The sequence below is a fragment of the Peromyscus leucopus genome, chromosome 2 (assembly GCF_004664715.2).
Source record: "Peromyscus leucopus breed LL Stock chromosome 2, UCI_PerLeu_2.1, whole genome shotgun sequence".
In the NCBI taxonomy this organism is placed as follows: Eukaryota; Metazoa; Chordata; class Mammalia; order Rodentia; family Cricetidae; genus Peromyscus; species Peromyscus leucopus.
The window spans coordinates 97,696,613-97,713,450 of NC_051064.1; the positions used below are offsets into that span (position 1 = coordinate 97,696,613).

Sequence of the window (16,838 nt, forward strand, 5' to 3'; positions counted from 1 at the left end):
CTGGCCATTGAGACCTGAGGAACCCCCTGTCTCTGCCTTCCCAGTTCTGAGATTACGAGTGAATCCCAGTGTGCCAGGCTTGGGCACTAAGCACTTTACTGACTGAGCTGTCTCCCCAGCATCTAGTCTTGTTCATTTTTAAACTGTTCACGTGTTAATGTGTGATCTATATCAATGTCTCAAGCATTGCATTAAGTGTTAGAGGTAGAATGATCAGGAAAGTAGATTTCTTCATGGTATTTGCAAGAGCATGGTAAATCATAGGGGATATAATGTCAGTGATATATGAGTTCAAATTTCATATTATACTGTATGATCTTGGGTGTATTGAGCATATGTGAGTTTTCTGTCTTTCTTTTTTTTTTTTTCTTTCTTTCCTTCTTTTTTTTGAGACAAAATCCTTTCAGTGTAGCCTAGGCTGGCTGCAAACTCATGATCCTTCACATCTTGCCTTCCTTAGTTCTAAGATTATAGGCTGTGCACTACCATATCTGGCTTGGGATTTTAAATTTTAACCTACAAAATGGACTGTAGATGCCTTTTCTTCAACATTGTGAGACTTCAAATAGACAGTGCTTGTAAAGGCTAAAACAGTGATTTCTCTGCAGTATATCATACAAATGTTAACTTTCTTTCCAGAACAGCATAATAGTAAACCTTTGGGTGGTCTAGATTTCTTCTTTTGTCAATCTCAGAAGCTGTCATGATTCTGAATTGCTTTCAAGGTAAACGTATTTCCTTGGTTTGCTCCTGTAATAGTTTTTAGTGGGTGATTCTTAGTCACTCTTTTTGTGTGTGTTCAAGCCAATGCATCAGACTGCCCTCTTTATTAGGAGACAAAGATTAGAGCACTGAAGAGATAAGAGGTCTTGTTTATTGCTGTCATGAAGAACCGAGGTGTCCTTTTGTGGGTGATGACATACACCTTTGGGGGCAGCATAGAAGAGTAGGGATTTGGAAGTCTACGTAAGTAGCAGAAAAGGCCAGAAAGAAAAAGTGGCTTGAGTTCAAAGACAGAATCATGCCATTGCAGACACATTTCCTGTTAATGAATAAACAGGGTTCATTCAAATAATTTACCTCTGTGTTAGTCAGTCTCATCATCATTGTGACCAAATCAGTGAGGAAACTACTTCAAGGAAGGGTTTTAACTGACTCATGACTTTAGAACTCTTAGTCTGTGATTCACGTTTTTGTTGATTCTGTGCTTGTGGTGAAGTGGTACATCATGTGGTGGGAGCCAGTGGCAGAGGTTACTCACACTTTAACCCCAGGAAGCAGGAGAGAGGAAGGAGCTGGGGACAGGTAACCTTCAGAAGTATGCTCCCAGTGACCAACTTCCTCCAGCAAAGCTCTGCCTTCTCTGATACCTCCCAAAATAGCATGGTGAGTGGCAATCCAAACAGTCAGCACAAGGGGCTGTGGAGGGCAGTTCATACTCAAGTTGTAAAAGCCTCGGAGTAAAGTTGGGTAGGAAATATCCCGATTGTCAGGCTCAGGTGTCTCATCCCTGGGTGTCTCTATTCTCTTTGCCTTGTATCTTTTCCTACTTTTTGATTGCCTCTCTTCAATGCTTCTCCTTTGTTTATTTCTCTTGGTGCTACCCAGACAGATTGGTAAATGATCTAAGTTCCCCCTCTTGCAGTATATATTAGGTCACTTATATTGTTACCCAGGAGTGAGAGAAAGGGGACCAGAGAAAAATGAGAACTTGAGGACAGCCATTATCGTCTGTATGACTGCAGACCATGCTCTTTTTTGTTGTAAAATGTGAGGCTCTATTAGACAACGCCAAGCTTCCAGTTTTAAACAGTCCCTATCTTGATAGTGCCACACTCCTTCGTCTCTGGCACCGCCCAGGATAGAATTTGCATGTCAATGCACACTTGTGCCAAATGCCTAACCAAATCTAACTGTATATGGGTGCTCAGCTTCATCCTTGGAAATAAAAAGATTGCCAGCAGTTGTCTGGTCCTAATTATAACTATAATTATATATATATATGTATATATATAACTATAATTATAACCTGTTTGATTTATTCTCTATGGGAATTTCTGGCATTTGAAGATGGGGAGAAAATGTATTTCCCTCCATCTGACAGACAAGGACCTCATTTGGCTGGAAAGCAGGGAGCAGAAGTAGAAATGCCCCCGGAAGAAACTGATTTGGCATAATATCAGCATGAAAATAGTTTGTTGGAGGGACATAGCCCACTCACATCCAGGATGCACTTACCCAATTCTCAACTCCTAGTTACACAATAAGACAGTGATTTCCTTTGTTATTTCCAGTCCCGTGCATCTTGGTATCATCTTGTTAGCTATCTAACTTCTTAGAAGGAACCTTAAGCCAATGCTCAAACACTTGCCGTGCACATAAAAGGATCATGGAGAACAAAAAGGAAAACAGGGCCAGGGAATTCCTTCCATGGAGACAAGAAGGCAGAAACATCCTAAAAGTGATTTAACATAGGCTTTAGGATGCAGCAAATGGAATTTAATGTCAACTTTAGGATGAATTTAAGAAGATATCAGAAGGTAATCCTACTAAGTATTTAGTCATTTGTTAGAAATCCTGACCAGTAGTTAGTTACCCTTCTGGGAAAATTCTTCTGTCTTTTCATGACTTATATAGCCTCAGTAACTCTAATTCTCATTTGTTTTATTTTAAAAATGTATTTATTTATATTGTTAGTGTGTGTGTCCCTGTGCATGCATGTGTGCATGCATGTGTGTGCATGTTCCACAGCACATGTATCGAAGTCAGAGGACAAGTTTACGGAGTTATTTCTCTCCACCTTTACATGAATCCCAGGGATCAAACACAGGTCACCAGGCTCATAAGGTTACTAGCTAGTTTTTCCACTAAGCCATCACTGACCCCAGTGCTCTTTTATGCTAAATATTTATAAACTTTCCATGCCAGTCAAGTCTTATTACATTCACTATTCAACAACTCCACAGAGCTGTGCAATTCCCTATGATGGTACTAATATATTCATCAGTGTGATTAGTTTTCCATATCTGTCTTTCATCTTGATTGTAAGCCATAGGAGAGCTGAGATCTTTTGGGCCTACCATATAATAAATACACAATGTTTAGTTAATGGACATAGAAATGACAGTTGTTTATAAGAATAATTTTCCTCTTATAACTAGACTACAACTCCAACAATTGCCCGTCTTTGGCTCATTACATGGGTCTAAATTCGTTTGTTTTTTTTTTCTTTTATTTTTTCCGAGACAGGGTTTCTCTGTGTAGCTTTGCCCCTTTCCTGGAACTCACTTGGTAGTCCAGGCTGGCCTTGAACTCGTAGAGATCTGCCTGCCTCTGTCTCCCGAGTGATGGGATTAAAGGTGTGTGCCACCACCGCCCAGCTAGGGTCTAAATTCTTGAATGGCTTTTGGCTAAAGCCTTTCAGGGTCCTTGCCCTTCACCTGATTTTTGAAGTGCTTTGGGTCAATATAGAACTGATAGTTATTACAAATGTACATAACTTTAAGATATCCCTTTCTGTTGCAAAAGTGAGGGGTTAGTTTAACCTTGCTTTCCTCTGAACTTGACAGTCCTTTAAGATCAAGGACCAGGTTAATCAGTAGTTGATTGTTGGAGCTGTGTGCCACTTGGAGCTGGAGCAGGCTATTAGGAATATGCTATTGCTGTCTTATAGTGGAATGAATTCACATTGACATTCATGATTGAAGTTCTCATTCATCTGTCTAAAAATCAGTTAAAATTGATGAACTTTGAATATATTTAATAAAGAAAAATCAATATTCTTGTCAAAATCAAATGTAGAGTCTAAATGTAAAAACACAGTCAAAACTTGAGTGGCTCAGGAAGACTGTGAATGGGTGAGGAGGCAGGTGTTGAATTCTTTCTGTTGATTTTATTTCTTTTATTCTTAGAAACTTCAAGAATACATTTTAAGAAAATGAAAAATAATGATTCCTTGAAATCAAGTTCAAAAAGCCTGATTCTTTCTCTGTTTTTGAATTCAATTTAATTTGATTAAGCATGTGTTGATTCAGGTCCAAAGTCATCCTGTAACTACTTCTAAAGAAAAATATTTTCATTTCCATATTGTTTTTAATATATTACTCTCCAAAGCAATATCAAATGGAAGGAAATCTGAATGTGAAAACAAATGTTAATGGCTAGAGCTATACTTGGGTGGTAGAGTGCTTGTCTAGCATGCACAAGGTCCTGAGTTCAACCCCCAGCATGATTCAAAACACAAAAAGGAGCTGGGAAGATAGTTGAGTTGGCAAAGTGCATGCAAGCATGGCAATCTGAGTTCAAGCCCCAGAAGCCATGTAAAAGTCAGGGGTGATGCTCCATTCTTGGGATCTCAGAGCTGGAGAGGTGGAGACAGGCAGATCCCTGGGTCTTGCTGGCCAGTGAACCTAACCTAATCAATAACCCAAGTACCAGTCAGAGACCCTGTTTCAAACAACAAGGGGGATGACTCCTGGAGAACAACCCTTGAGGTTGACCTGCGTTCCCAACATTCACATGCATTTAATGCACCTGCACCTGTACACACATCTCTACCCTCTAATGCTGGTGTTACTGGGACACTCAGTCTTGCCTTGTTGGGATTCTAACTCAAGGCCTCAGGTCCTCATGCTCGCACAGTAGCAAGTCCCCCTGCCCACTGTGCCATCTTCTCAGCCCTGACGGATGTGTCTTGTGGCAGCTACTCTCGAGAAAGGATTCTTTGCAACAGGCTCTGTGTGTTTTACCAGATGGGTTGTCGCTACCACAGTCTTCTGTAGTGTCAGTCAAAGACCACTTTAAAGGGCCTGCAAGATCTACCAGTGAGGAAAGGTTCTTGCTGCCAAGCCTGATAACCTGAGTTTTATTCTGGGACCATCACAGTAGGAGAAAATCAATTTCTCCAAGATGTCTCCTGGCCTACACACATATGCAACACACACATTCAAAAAATGTAATAAAAAAGAAGATCTCTTTAAAGAGGCCATAGACTTCAGTTATGCCCATTGCAAGGGGCCTATACTCTGAAAGTCTAACTACCTTCCTCTTTCTACTTATTAAATTTTATGATAGGCCTTCCCTACCCTGAAAAAGAAAATGCATGATCTGAATGCAAGTCAAGGTAGTATGGAGTGGGTATAGGGATAAATGACAAGAGACACATATTTCTATGGCTCTTTTTTTCCCTCTGGCATATAAACTATTAACAACAACAAAAAAGCATCACAGAGTCATTTCTTCTTGGACCCACCTATGCTATGGCTTCTTCAGCCAGTGGTCTTTGTGTGCTGGCCTTGGATGTGAAGACCCAGAAGTTATGCATTGTTCTGTCAGCTGTCATCCTCTTCAGCTGCTTCAGATCTTCCCTGAGCTTGTTTCCAGAACACTGGCCCGAACCTGGCTGCATTTTTCATTCTTTCCATTCTCTTTGGGCTCCTGTACTGAGGTGGATGCCACACTAGGATTCACACAGTTCACTTCATGCTCAGTGTGCTGTTTTGAAAGAAAATGGCCACCAAAGGGAGTGGCACCATTAGGAGGTGTGGCCTTGTTGGAGGAAGTGTGTCACTGTGGAGGTGGCTTGGAGGTCTTATATATGCTGGAGCCACACCCAGTATCTTATCACTTCCTGTTTCCTGTGGGATCAAGGTGTAAGAACCCTCAGCTCCTTCTCGAGCACCATGTCTGCCTGCATGCTGCCTTGCTTCCCAGCATAAAGATAATGGACTAAACCTCTGAACTGTAAGCAAGGCACCACAATTAAGTGTTTTCCTTTGTAAGAGTTTCTGTGATGGTCATGGTGTCTCTTCACAGCAATAGAAACTCTAACTAAGACACACAATGAGTTCTCTGGCTCTCTTGGTGAGCTCAGTGTCTGCTTTCCTCAGTACTTCATGGGAATGTCTTCATTCTCCATTCGTAATGGAAGTGACGGCAAAGGCTATTTTCTGTCGCTTGCCAATGTGGATGTTAAATGCCAGCAAACTTTGCTGCAGCTTCTCAAGGATTGCTAAAGACATGGCAACGGCAGCAGTAGGGTTGGCCTCCTGCTGCAGAGCTCACTATGGCTCTTGACCCACAACGGGAAGGGCAATCACGTGTACTTTTTTTTTTTGCACTTATATTTACATTTACATTTTAATTTTGCACACCTAAGTAGATGGTGAAAGATTTCCTGTCAGCATTTCCCCTTGACTACCCAGGATCTCCCTGCTAGGTCACCACTGAGCTTAGTTTCGTGTATCACCTTCTAAAAGTTAGACACATGCAGATGTAGATTCTATTTTAAGAAAACTAAAGAGATATATATTCTAGGAACCTAGTAGGCATTTTTATTGCCTAAAGGCCATACATACAATACCATTTCTGTCATAAATTGTCTGTCTCTGTTATAAATGGTTCCTGTTAGTACTGACAGCAAATGTGACCAAATTCAGACTCTTAAGTCATCATTGAAAGTAAGGAGAAGTAGCTGAAAGGGATTAGATCATAAAGAAACCTGATTCATGACTAGCCAGTCTTTTCAAACCAACTGCATTGTTCCTTATTTCCTAAAGTTGTAAAATGAACCATGCTCAGTGCTAAGGTTGAGCTGAGACCAGATCTCACGGTTTTGGCAAGTCAGTTGACTGGGCCTAGACAAGGGGCTGGATGCAACTTCAGTTGGAGGAATGAGTGTGTTTCCTTCCTGAGGAAGACCTTCTGTGGAACACGCCTGGAATGAGGACATCAGGAGGTGAGGAGGTGCTCAGTCAGGGGCTTGGCTGGATTTGTGTATGGAAGGGGAGTTATTTTCGGAAGCTGTAATTTCACTTTGAGATTTTTTTCTGGCTCATCCTATCTGCAACAATTTTATGATCTGTCTGGGTTGGCATTGGTTATCAGCTTGATATAGGCTAGAGTCATCTGAGAAGAGAAATCTCAGTTGAGGAATTGCCTGGATCAGCTTGAACTGTGGCTGTCTGTGGAGGACTGTCTTGTTTATTAATTGATGTAAGAGGGCCTAGTATGTTGCAGGCAGCAACCCTCCTCATGCAAGAGGTCCTGACTATCTGTGAAAGCTAGCTAAGCCCGAGGGGTGGAGGTGTGAGCCAGAGAGAGCAAGCTAACAAGCAGCATTCCTCCACAGGTTCTGCTTAGAGTTCTTGCTGAAGTTTCTGCCCTGACTTCCCTTAATGATCAACCTTGACCTGGAAGTGTAAACTAAATAAACTCAAAGTGTTATAGCATGGCAAAAATGAAGCTAAGGCATTATCCCAACTTCACATTTTCCTGAGACGTTACAGTTGAGGTTAGAAGTAAGAGGGATACTTCAAGATCAAGCTTGGAAAACTATGCTATGCCCACCCCCTTCTCATTCTCATAAATAAAAAGCAGCTAACTCTAAGTCCTACTTATATTGACTTGACCTTGACATTCTTCTTCCCAGTTAATCAGATAAAGATGTAACTCTCAGTAAGACCATCCTTACAACACCATGACATACAGCAAACACTGGCAACTGGCGTGGAAAACAAACTGTATGAGCAATATTGTGCTAAGTGCTCAAGCAAGATTTGGTAAATAAACTCCAGGTAGCCTCAGATCCTTAGCCACCTGTCTGTGATGTTCTGTAAAAGTGATGACATTTGTTTGTCCCCTTGTAATCCAAGTATCAAAAGAAGAGAGAAGCTGGATGAGGGACTGGGAGAGAGGAAGGAAGGTGGATGTAGGGCATATGGGTGGGCAAAGAAAAACAGTGAAAGCAAAACCAAACAAGAAGATTTTATTTTGTTTTATACCTGTCAGTCTGTCTACACCCCCCTAGCCATGCTTGGGATTGAACCCAAGGCCTCAAGTATGCCAGGTGAGCATTCCACTACTGAGTTATTCCCCCAGCTTAGTGTTTCATTTTTAAAATGTAAATGTAGTTTTCTTGTTTCTTGAATAAATGTCAAAGACAAGGTAGTGTTTTGCTTTTATATTTGAAGAAGGGGTGAGGTTGGTATTAAGCATTCAGGAAGTAGAGAAAGGGGAAACAGAATATGGTCATCGGGTGCTGGATTGATAATGCTTGTAAGTCCTTTATGGTATTTAATCTTTATGAGGTGTAGGTCTGACCAGCACCATTGTAAAAAGAGGCAAATGAGGCCTAGAAAGAAATGAAGAGTCACTTAGTCATCTTCTCTCTATGTTCCTTAGGAATTTAATGTGGACCCATAGTAATACCTTTTTCTGAAAATGTCTCTGGCCTTTGAAGAGACTAAACTTTTGCCAGACTTTGCAACCAAGTTCATAATCTGTCTTGAGATGGTTAAAGACCAATTTCCTGGCCTTCTGTGTACTCTGTCTTCTAAACTGTTTGTTGCCTTTAAGAAAATAAAGCAACTGAACCTTGTGCTGTGCTGGATTTCCCATGCAATCAGCTTTTACAGCCTAAGTTAATGCATAGCTTTAATCTTAAACCATGTACTCTCCCGTGCTCCTTACCTTGAATAATGTGTGTATGTTGTGCTAATCATTTGCTGAAAGCAGCCACCAGGCTGGAAATAACATAAACAACAAATAATCCTATAGCAGTTGGAAGCAACATGTGGCTATGGGTTGATTCCATCTGTGTATAGTTTTAGGTGCTGTTCTGGGTTACCAAAGTAACTTGTCCCCTTGTTTTTCTGTCAGAAAGTATCCCTCATTCCTCCCCCATATCATGTTTTCTGTGCTGTTCACTAAATACTGAGCATAGCTCTTTGTTACAACAGGGAACCTAGTCAGGCAGTCAGGACAGACACAAATCAGAAGTGACATCAGACAGGTAGCACAGACAGGCCACACAGCACAAGTTACACACAGATTGAAGACGTAGGGAGACAAGTAGGTTTGGGCTTGCTCTTGGTTTCAACTACTCCAAGTGGAAGTCTTTTTTTCCCATCCCTTATTGTGATATTGACACATTTTGGTGGCCCTCTGAGTTTTCTTTAGTGAGTAGCTGGCACATAATTACTCAATAAAGTAAATAGTTGTACAATATTTTGAAAATGAGGTCTATAAAGTTAGCATAATTGTATGCAATTGATTTCCACCTTTAGTATGCTTAGCAGGCAGTATGATAGTATCAAATCATTAATGAAAAGCTAATTATGATAATTATTATTATACTATTTTCATTACTTATTTCAATTGAGCAAATATTTAATGAATGCTTAACTATGTTTCAGGCAATATATTAGGGAGGTATGTGGGTGTATCCATCCATCCATATACACATGTACACACACACACACACACACACACAAATATTGTTTGGGGGGGGGAGTAATAGTCCAAGTATATTGCACTTAGGATATGCAGTGGGGAATTGAAGGTAATAAGATCTACTAGATGAAGAAGAAACTTGATTCTTTGGTAAAGAGTTTTGATTTTATCCAGTGGAATATGGGCACATTTTAATATCAGAGCATTTTAAAAATGACTGTTTGTATGACTATATTTAAATGATGCTTCAGGCAAGAGGAGCTTGACCTGTGGGGCCATGTTAATGTCTGTCATCATGCATCATGCTCTCTCTTTTTAGGAATAACAGAAGGAGCCATGGACCTGATCTTGATCAATTCCCTACCTCTTGTGTCTGATGCTGAAACATCCCTCACCTGCATTGCCTCTGGATGGCATCCTCATGAGCCCATCACCATAGGAAGGGACTTTGAAGCCTTAATGAACCAGCACCAAGATCCACTGGAAGTTACTCAAGATGTGACCAGAGAATGGGCGAAAAAAGTTGTTTGGAAGAGAGAAAAGGCTAGCAAGATTAATGGTGCTTATTTCTGTGAAGGTCGAGTTCGAGGACAGGCAATAAGGATACGAACCATGAAGATGCGTCAACAAGGTAACATGCCTCTAAATGATGGGCAGGTTGGGTCCACTGGGGGATACACATATTTCAACAGCTGTACTCTTTGAGACTGCACTAATTGCCTGAGTGTAGAGACTGAAGTCACTGTGTTCCTCAGCATTGTTTATCTCTGCTACCCAGTACATTAGAGTTGAAAGATGTAAACCAGTCTAATGCCCTCCCTAGATGGGGGCCAGCCAGGCTAATACTATACCTCATGTCTATTTCATAATTTGAAATGAAATATGTTATACATTCTAATTGTTTCATGATATTATGAACATAATTTTTTTTTTTTTTTTTTTTTTTTTCAGACATTGTGGTTTTATTTTATTAATTCAAGACGATTATTGGGTCATCTGTAGTCAGACAGGCAGCCACACTTTCACTGCGATCCTCACTGGTCTCCTCAGACTGAGCTCTGAGTCCTCATCTCGAATGGGTCTCATCTGAATTGCTGCTCAAAAGCCTGAAGCTTAACCAGCCACATGCTTAACCAGCCAAATGCTTAACCAGCCAAAACCTTCTAGTTTCTGGTTCTCACGCCTTATATATCTTTCTACTTTCTACCACCACTCCCTGGATTAAAGGCTGGCTTTCTGGATTAAAGGCATGTCACCATGCTTGGCTATTTCCAATGTGGCCTTGAACTCACAGAGATCCAGAGGGATTTCTATCTCTGGATGCTAGGATTAAAGGTGTGAGTGCCACCATTTTCTAGCTTTTGTATCTAGTGGCTGTCTGTTCTCTGACCCCAGAATATTTTTATTAGAGTACACAATATTTTGGTGAATACAATACCACACATCTCCTCTCTTTTTGTCTAAAATTAAAAAAAGCTTATAACTAATACAAGAAAAAACTATCCAATAAGTATATACAATATATACAGCCAAAACTTACATTAATGATGTCTAGTCCATTAACATGACAGATTCATATGAAAACTCCATTATATATATTAACAATGTCCAGTCCAGTAACATCTGATAAACTCAGACCAAAAAATTTTCATTACTTATCTTATTTAAAACAAGTAGTTCCTTTTTAAAAGTAAATTCCATAATCTCCCTTTTATCTTATCATATCCATATTCTCTCTTTTTTCTTTTCATAATACATTCAGTAGTTTACCTTTTGTCATTTTTATATCTTCCCCTTTTTCTTCAGTGTAGATTCAATGATCTACCTATTTATCCTATTATTTATCTTCTTTCTCAGAGTAGATTCAATGATCTATCTCATATCTATATTCTCTTTTTCCTTTTGCTTTCTAGGGGTGAAGATATCTTTAGGGAATCTTGAAAAGAAAAGTTTTGGGTTAATCATCAAGTCCTGTATCATTTGTCCAGTCTCTGCATAATAGAAAAGTTCAGGGCTTGTTTCAAGTCCTTGTTCAAGTAGTCTGTCAGGCTGGATCATCTCAGCTAGCCATCTCAAAACAGGGTTTCTCTGTGTAGCTTTGCGCCTTTCCTGGAACTCACTCTGTAGCCCAGGCTGGCCTCGAACTCACAGAGATCCTCCTGGCTCTGCCTCTCGAGTGCTGGGATTAAAGGTGTGCGCCACCACCGCCCGGCTAATGAACATATAATTATGTCACTTGTATATAATATGAAAATATCCTTGCCAAAATTATTGCCTATTTTAACATTGTGCATGTATTTTCTTTATTTTGTTTGGTCTGTTGATAATTGCTCCTAAAAGTAGTTAATGTTTTAAAGAGTAAGAATGCTCTGAAAAAATTACAAAATGGTAGCTGGAGATGGCTCAGGAGTCTATCACACTCACTTTTCTTGTAGAGGAGCTGGACATGGCTCTCAAGACCCATATCAGGAGGCTCACAGTGCCTGAAACTCCAGTTCTAGAGAACTCACACACTCTTCTGGCCTTTGAGGACACCTGCTCAAATGTGCAATACCCACATTCAGACACACACACACACACACACACACTCAAAATAAAATAGATCTCATGGTTGGAGAGAGCTCAGAGGTTAAGAACATTTGTTACCCTCTGAGAGGACCTGGGGTCAATTCCTAACATCCACACACTGACTCACAACCATTTAGAACTCCAGTTCCAGGGGATCCAAAGCACTTTTATGACCTCTGAGGACACCAGGCACCAGACACTCAGAGAAACATGCAGACACTCATACACACAAATAATCTAAAAAAAAAAAAAAAACTCTTAGAAATAAACAAATTAATTGAAAATAGACAAATGCAATGAGAAATATCTATCTGTAACCCAATTAATTTGGTTTCTTCTATCAATGATGTTTTTATTTTTTAAACAATGATATTATGTAACATAACCACAAGTAGGCACACAGCTGTAAACATTTATAGCTTGAAAAACTAGGCTTGAAAGATATGTAGTTTGTTGGCTATAGGAACTTGGCTCAGTTCAATATATGTATTGTCTGGCACAGGATACCCTAGGTGTGTTCTCATAGAGATGGAAGAGGAAGGAGAGAACAAATGCAAACTTGAGACTTCTTGAACTCTAAGCCAGGACCTGTGTGTTATTACTTACGCTTGTTTATTGCCCCAGAGAAGTCAACTAGCTGAACTTAGAGTCAGAGTGATGGGTGCTACAAACTTACATGGGAAAGAGAATGATTTTAAAGAATGGAAAACTCTGACCCTCTTTGTAAGCTACCATTCTGGGAAGGAGAACACACTTTACTTTTAGTGGTTGAGTACCCAGGCTCTATTAAGAAAATATTAGAATACAGAAGGAGAATTTTGAGAGCGTCCTCTAAGAAAAAAAAAAAGACTCTGCCCCTGTATCTTGCTCCATGGGGTGGGTATGATGGAACCATTCTGCCAAAATTGAAGTCTCAGTGCAATGGCATTAGGAATAGATGGCATGCAAACATTATTCGGTGATGTGCTCTGAGGCCCGGGACCTGGACAGACAGGTAGACAGATGTCTGATTGATTTAATTTGTCTGATGGATTTGATGCTGTGTTCTGTGAAGAAGGCACAGATTTCATGCTGTGATGACCTTGCCTTCATCTCAAAGGAGCTACCTGGCCCCTCATCCATCAGCCATGTTCTCTGAATGGCTGACACCATAAATAAAGACATTCTTTTTAAGTTTTTGTTGCCTAAGCATAGGGCTCAAGAGATGCCATTTCGTAAAATGATGGTATCATGAGCACTTTCAAGGGCTTAATTTCTTATTCTTAAAAAAGTTTTAATTTTTATGTGCACGAGTGTTTTGCCTACACGTATGTCTGTGCACCACATGTGTGCCTGCTGCCTGCAGAAGCCAGAAGAGGGTGTCTGACACTAGAGTTAGAGACAGTTGTGAGTCACCATGTGGGTGCAGGGAACTGAATTCAGGGCCTCTGCTAGAACAAGTGTTCTTAACCACTGCCCCGTATTTCCACGCCCCTCAGGGGTTTAATTGCAAATGATACAGCTGATCTAGGTAAGCTGAGTGCTCTGCACATTTTGATGTAAGAATCTGCAGGCCTTTGATTTTTTTTTTATTTTTACTATTTTTCTTTTAGTTTTAACTAGTGTGTGTGTGTGTGTGTGTGTGTGTGTCTGTGTGTCTGTGACCACAGCATGGATGTAAAAAGGTCAGAGGACAACTTTGTGAAGTTGCTGCTCTCTCTCTCCACATTTATCTTGTATTCAGGGATCAAACTCAGGTGGCCAGATTGACAGGAAGTGCCTTTACCTGCTGTACCACTTTGCTGGCCTGGCCAGGCTTTTTAGATCCTTAAAGGTATTTACAAGCCACGTGTGACTCTTTGTAAATGGAGATTTTGGCTCAGAATTTTGCTGAGCAAGCCCTGAGAGTCTGTGTTTGTATCACTGGGCCCAGAGACTAGTGCCTACTCTACCCGGACTGTACCTTGAGTTGTGCAGTTTAGAATCAGTCCGTCTCTGACATCCACCTGAAATCCTTTCTTTGAATTTGCAGCAAGTAAAATATTTGGAGGCGGCAAGCTCAATTTAAGGTCAAAAGTGATAAAATCTTCATTCCTCACAAACAAAGGACTTTCTTAGCAAAACTATACTGTTCACCTTAAAATGACATCGGGCCAAGTGGGAAAAGCGTACGGCAGACATTCCCAGGAACGCAGCTCTCCACGGAGGGCACAGAGGTTGAGCAAAGGGATATGAGGTGTGCCAAAGCTATCATGGCTGATGGGCAGCTCTGTTATTTTTCACATGTCATTTGGGTTTGATTTGTATAAAGCGCTGTGCTGTTTTGCTGAGTTTCCACATTCCTAAAGAAGATGAGCTGAGGTTTGTGCCCCATTCGTTTAGAGTATGAAGTGTCAACATTCCCTGTTGGGGCTGCCTTGAGGTCACCCTTGATGAAATATAAATGATAATATGTAGAGCACATTGAACAGAGTGTTTGAAGTTGAAAACCATCACTAATGAGCTGCCCGAACTAAGCTTGGGTCACAGAGGTAAAGGGTCTTTTAAATTTAGTTAAATGAGGCAAGGCAGGTTTCATGGGGAGCAACAGTGAGATGGGGTAGCTTTTACACTTATATTCTCCAAATCTGAATTCTTTCTCTACCATTCACCAGCTGTACAGCTAGTTGACTTCTGTTGGTCCTATTTATCACTCTCTGTGAAATGGGTATAACAACACCTACCCTACACAGTTGTGTTAAACTTTGAGTAAGATTATGTATGCATATATATATATAAGCTCCATCCCAGAAGCACACTGATTTGCACAGCTATGTTTTCAAACACTTGTATAAAGTAACACAATTCCACATAGGGTGCTTATAAACAGAAGAAATGGGATTTCATTATTTCTAGTGCAGAGACTGTGTTCACGGCTCTACACAGCCCTCTGTATAGTAGCCTTAATATTAACAGTTCTTTCTTCATTTCTGAGCACGGGCTTTAAAACTACAAGATCTCTACTTGAATCCCCAGCAGGCACCAGAGCAAAGAATGGAGGTGTGAGAGTGGATGAGCAGAAGACAGCGGCTGGTCTGAGCGTAGGCGGGCTGGCTCAGGACAAGTTACTCTTAATTGAAATCATAGATTTTCCTTATTTGAAAATTAAGGAGGATAAAGATTATTTTCAGATTTTTTTCTGAAAATCAAATGAGGCACTTACAGGTTAGTAACACAGTCTGGTTCATAGTAAAGGTTTAATCACTATTATAGTACACTAGTATAGTAATTTAGTGGAGTTTGGTTTTTTGTTTTGTTTTGTTTTGGTGTTTTGTTTATTTTAAGACAATGTCCTGCTCTGTAGCCCTGGCTGGCTACAGACTCTGAGATTAGAAGCAAGAACCACCACACCCAGCTCTGGGGGTTGGTTTTCCTACTCAGAATTTTAGGGTGTATACTAATTGTGGAAGCACAAACAAAGTAGGCAAAGAGGTGACAGGTTTTCTCCAGTATTGGGACAGTAAGACCATCTTAGACTGTGACTGGGTCTGCCTTTCCTGGTGGCCATTCAGTGGAGGAAATCCGTTACAGAGAGAGTGATACTGATTACGGTACCAGGAAGACTGTCTTTTTTTTAAAGAAGCAATTAGTTTATTGGGGTTTCTTACAAGAGTATGAGTAAGAGGTCACTCACAGGAGCAGAAATGACTCCAAGACAGCTGCGCCACCAAAGCCTACCCCTGCATGAGCCACCCCTCAGGAATGCAGCGACCCTGAAGTACACTGCACACCTTGAAGACAGCTATGGTCAGAGTGCCTCTTCCAGGCAGCTGGGCTCATCTGAGCCTCTTCTAGGCAGTCCAAGCTACGTCTTTATGCTACCGCTACTATAGCGACCTAGTCAAACATCTTGGGACGACTAAGGTGATGGCTCAATTAGAAAAAAGTGCTGCTTTCCTATAACTTCAAGGACCTGAATTTGCTCCCCAGAACTCTTGTAGGAAAAAAAGAGGTACATGCTTGCAATCCGTGAGTGGGGAGGCAGAGCCAGTAGGAACCCTGAAGAGGGCTAGCCAGCCAGCCAAGCCTAATGGTTAAGCTCCAGGTGAATGAAAGACCATGTCTCAATAAAAAGAGCAGATGGCACTCCTGAGGAACAGTTCCAGAAGTTGTCCTCTGGCCTCCACATTAATCCACACATGTGCATGCATACTAGAACACACATGTGCACCTGCGAGCGCACACACACACACACACACACACCATCAGGGGAACTCACATCCTTGTCTAGGAACACAGCTTGATAGGGACAAGCAGCAATATATTCCTCCCTGCTGCTGACTCATACAACTGGGGAGGAAGCAGAAAATCCATTTGAGATGTGCCAAACACAGTTTAAATTGGCTTGCATACCCCAACAATCGAACTTTTTAAAAAAAAAAAATCAATGAAATCTAAAACAATCAACAGGCAGTTTGCTCCAACCTCAATGGAGGATTCGTTTTGCAGTAGTGAGTTACAGATAAAGTTTGTAACAGTTTTAGATCCAAAGATCTGTTTCAGAGTGAACCAGGAGAAGAAAAGGAAGTTTCACTTGAGAACTAACTTGACAGCAGAACATCAAACTGCCTAATTGTGATCATAAAGCTGATAGAAAGGACCCATCTGTGTCTAAACAACACAAGCACATTAAGAGTATTAAAAAACAAAAACAGGAAAAGAGTTGAAATCAAATGCATCAAATTCATTCTTCTTTTTGAGACAGGGTCTTATGTCACCAGGCTGGCCTCCAGCTTAGTCTGTGTACAGCAAAGTATGTACCTTTGACCTTCTGCTCCATTCCCCAAGTATTGAGATTACAAGTGCACATTACCTTGTCTGGTCTATGCAGTACTGGGGGTTGAACCCAGAGCTTTGTGCATGTTAGGCAAGCACTCTCCTGAGGGGTCCCAGCCTCAAGCCACATTCATGTCTTTTTCCTATAATTATTTCAGAGTATGTCATAGATTGGAGACTGTTTCCAGAAGACTTCCCTGCCTGCCATTCCTCTGGCAACTTTACAAATGTTTCCATCTAAATTA

At 40.8% G+C, this 16,838-nt stretch overlaps 1 protein-coding gene across 4 annotated transcripts in view; it reads left to right on the top strand.

Annotated features, from left to right (window-relative positions):
* The window catches only part of Tek (TEK receptor tyrosine kinase), a 115,405-nt gene that overhangs the window by 32,510 nt on the left and 66,057 nt on the right, over positions 1-16,838 (top strand). For all 4 annotated transcript variants that reach the window (XM_037202714.1, XM_028870312.2, XM_028870311.2 and 1 more), the window contains exon 2: positions 9,551-9,862. In XM_037202714.1, coding sequence (XP_037058609.1) covers positions 9,551-9,862 — 312 coding nt within the window. The remainder of the gene's footprint in view (positions 1-9,550; positions 9,863-16,838) is intronic.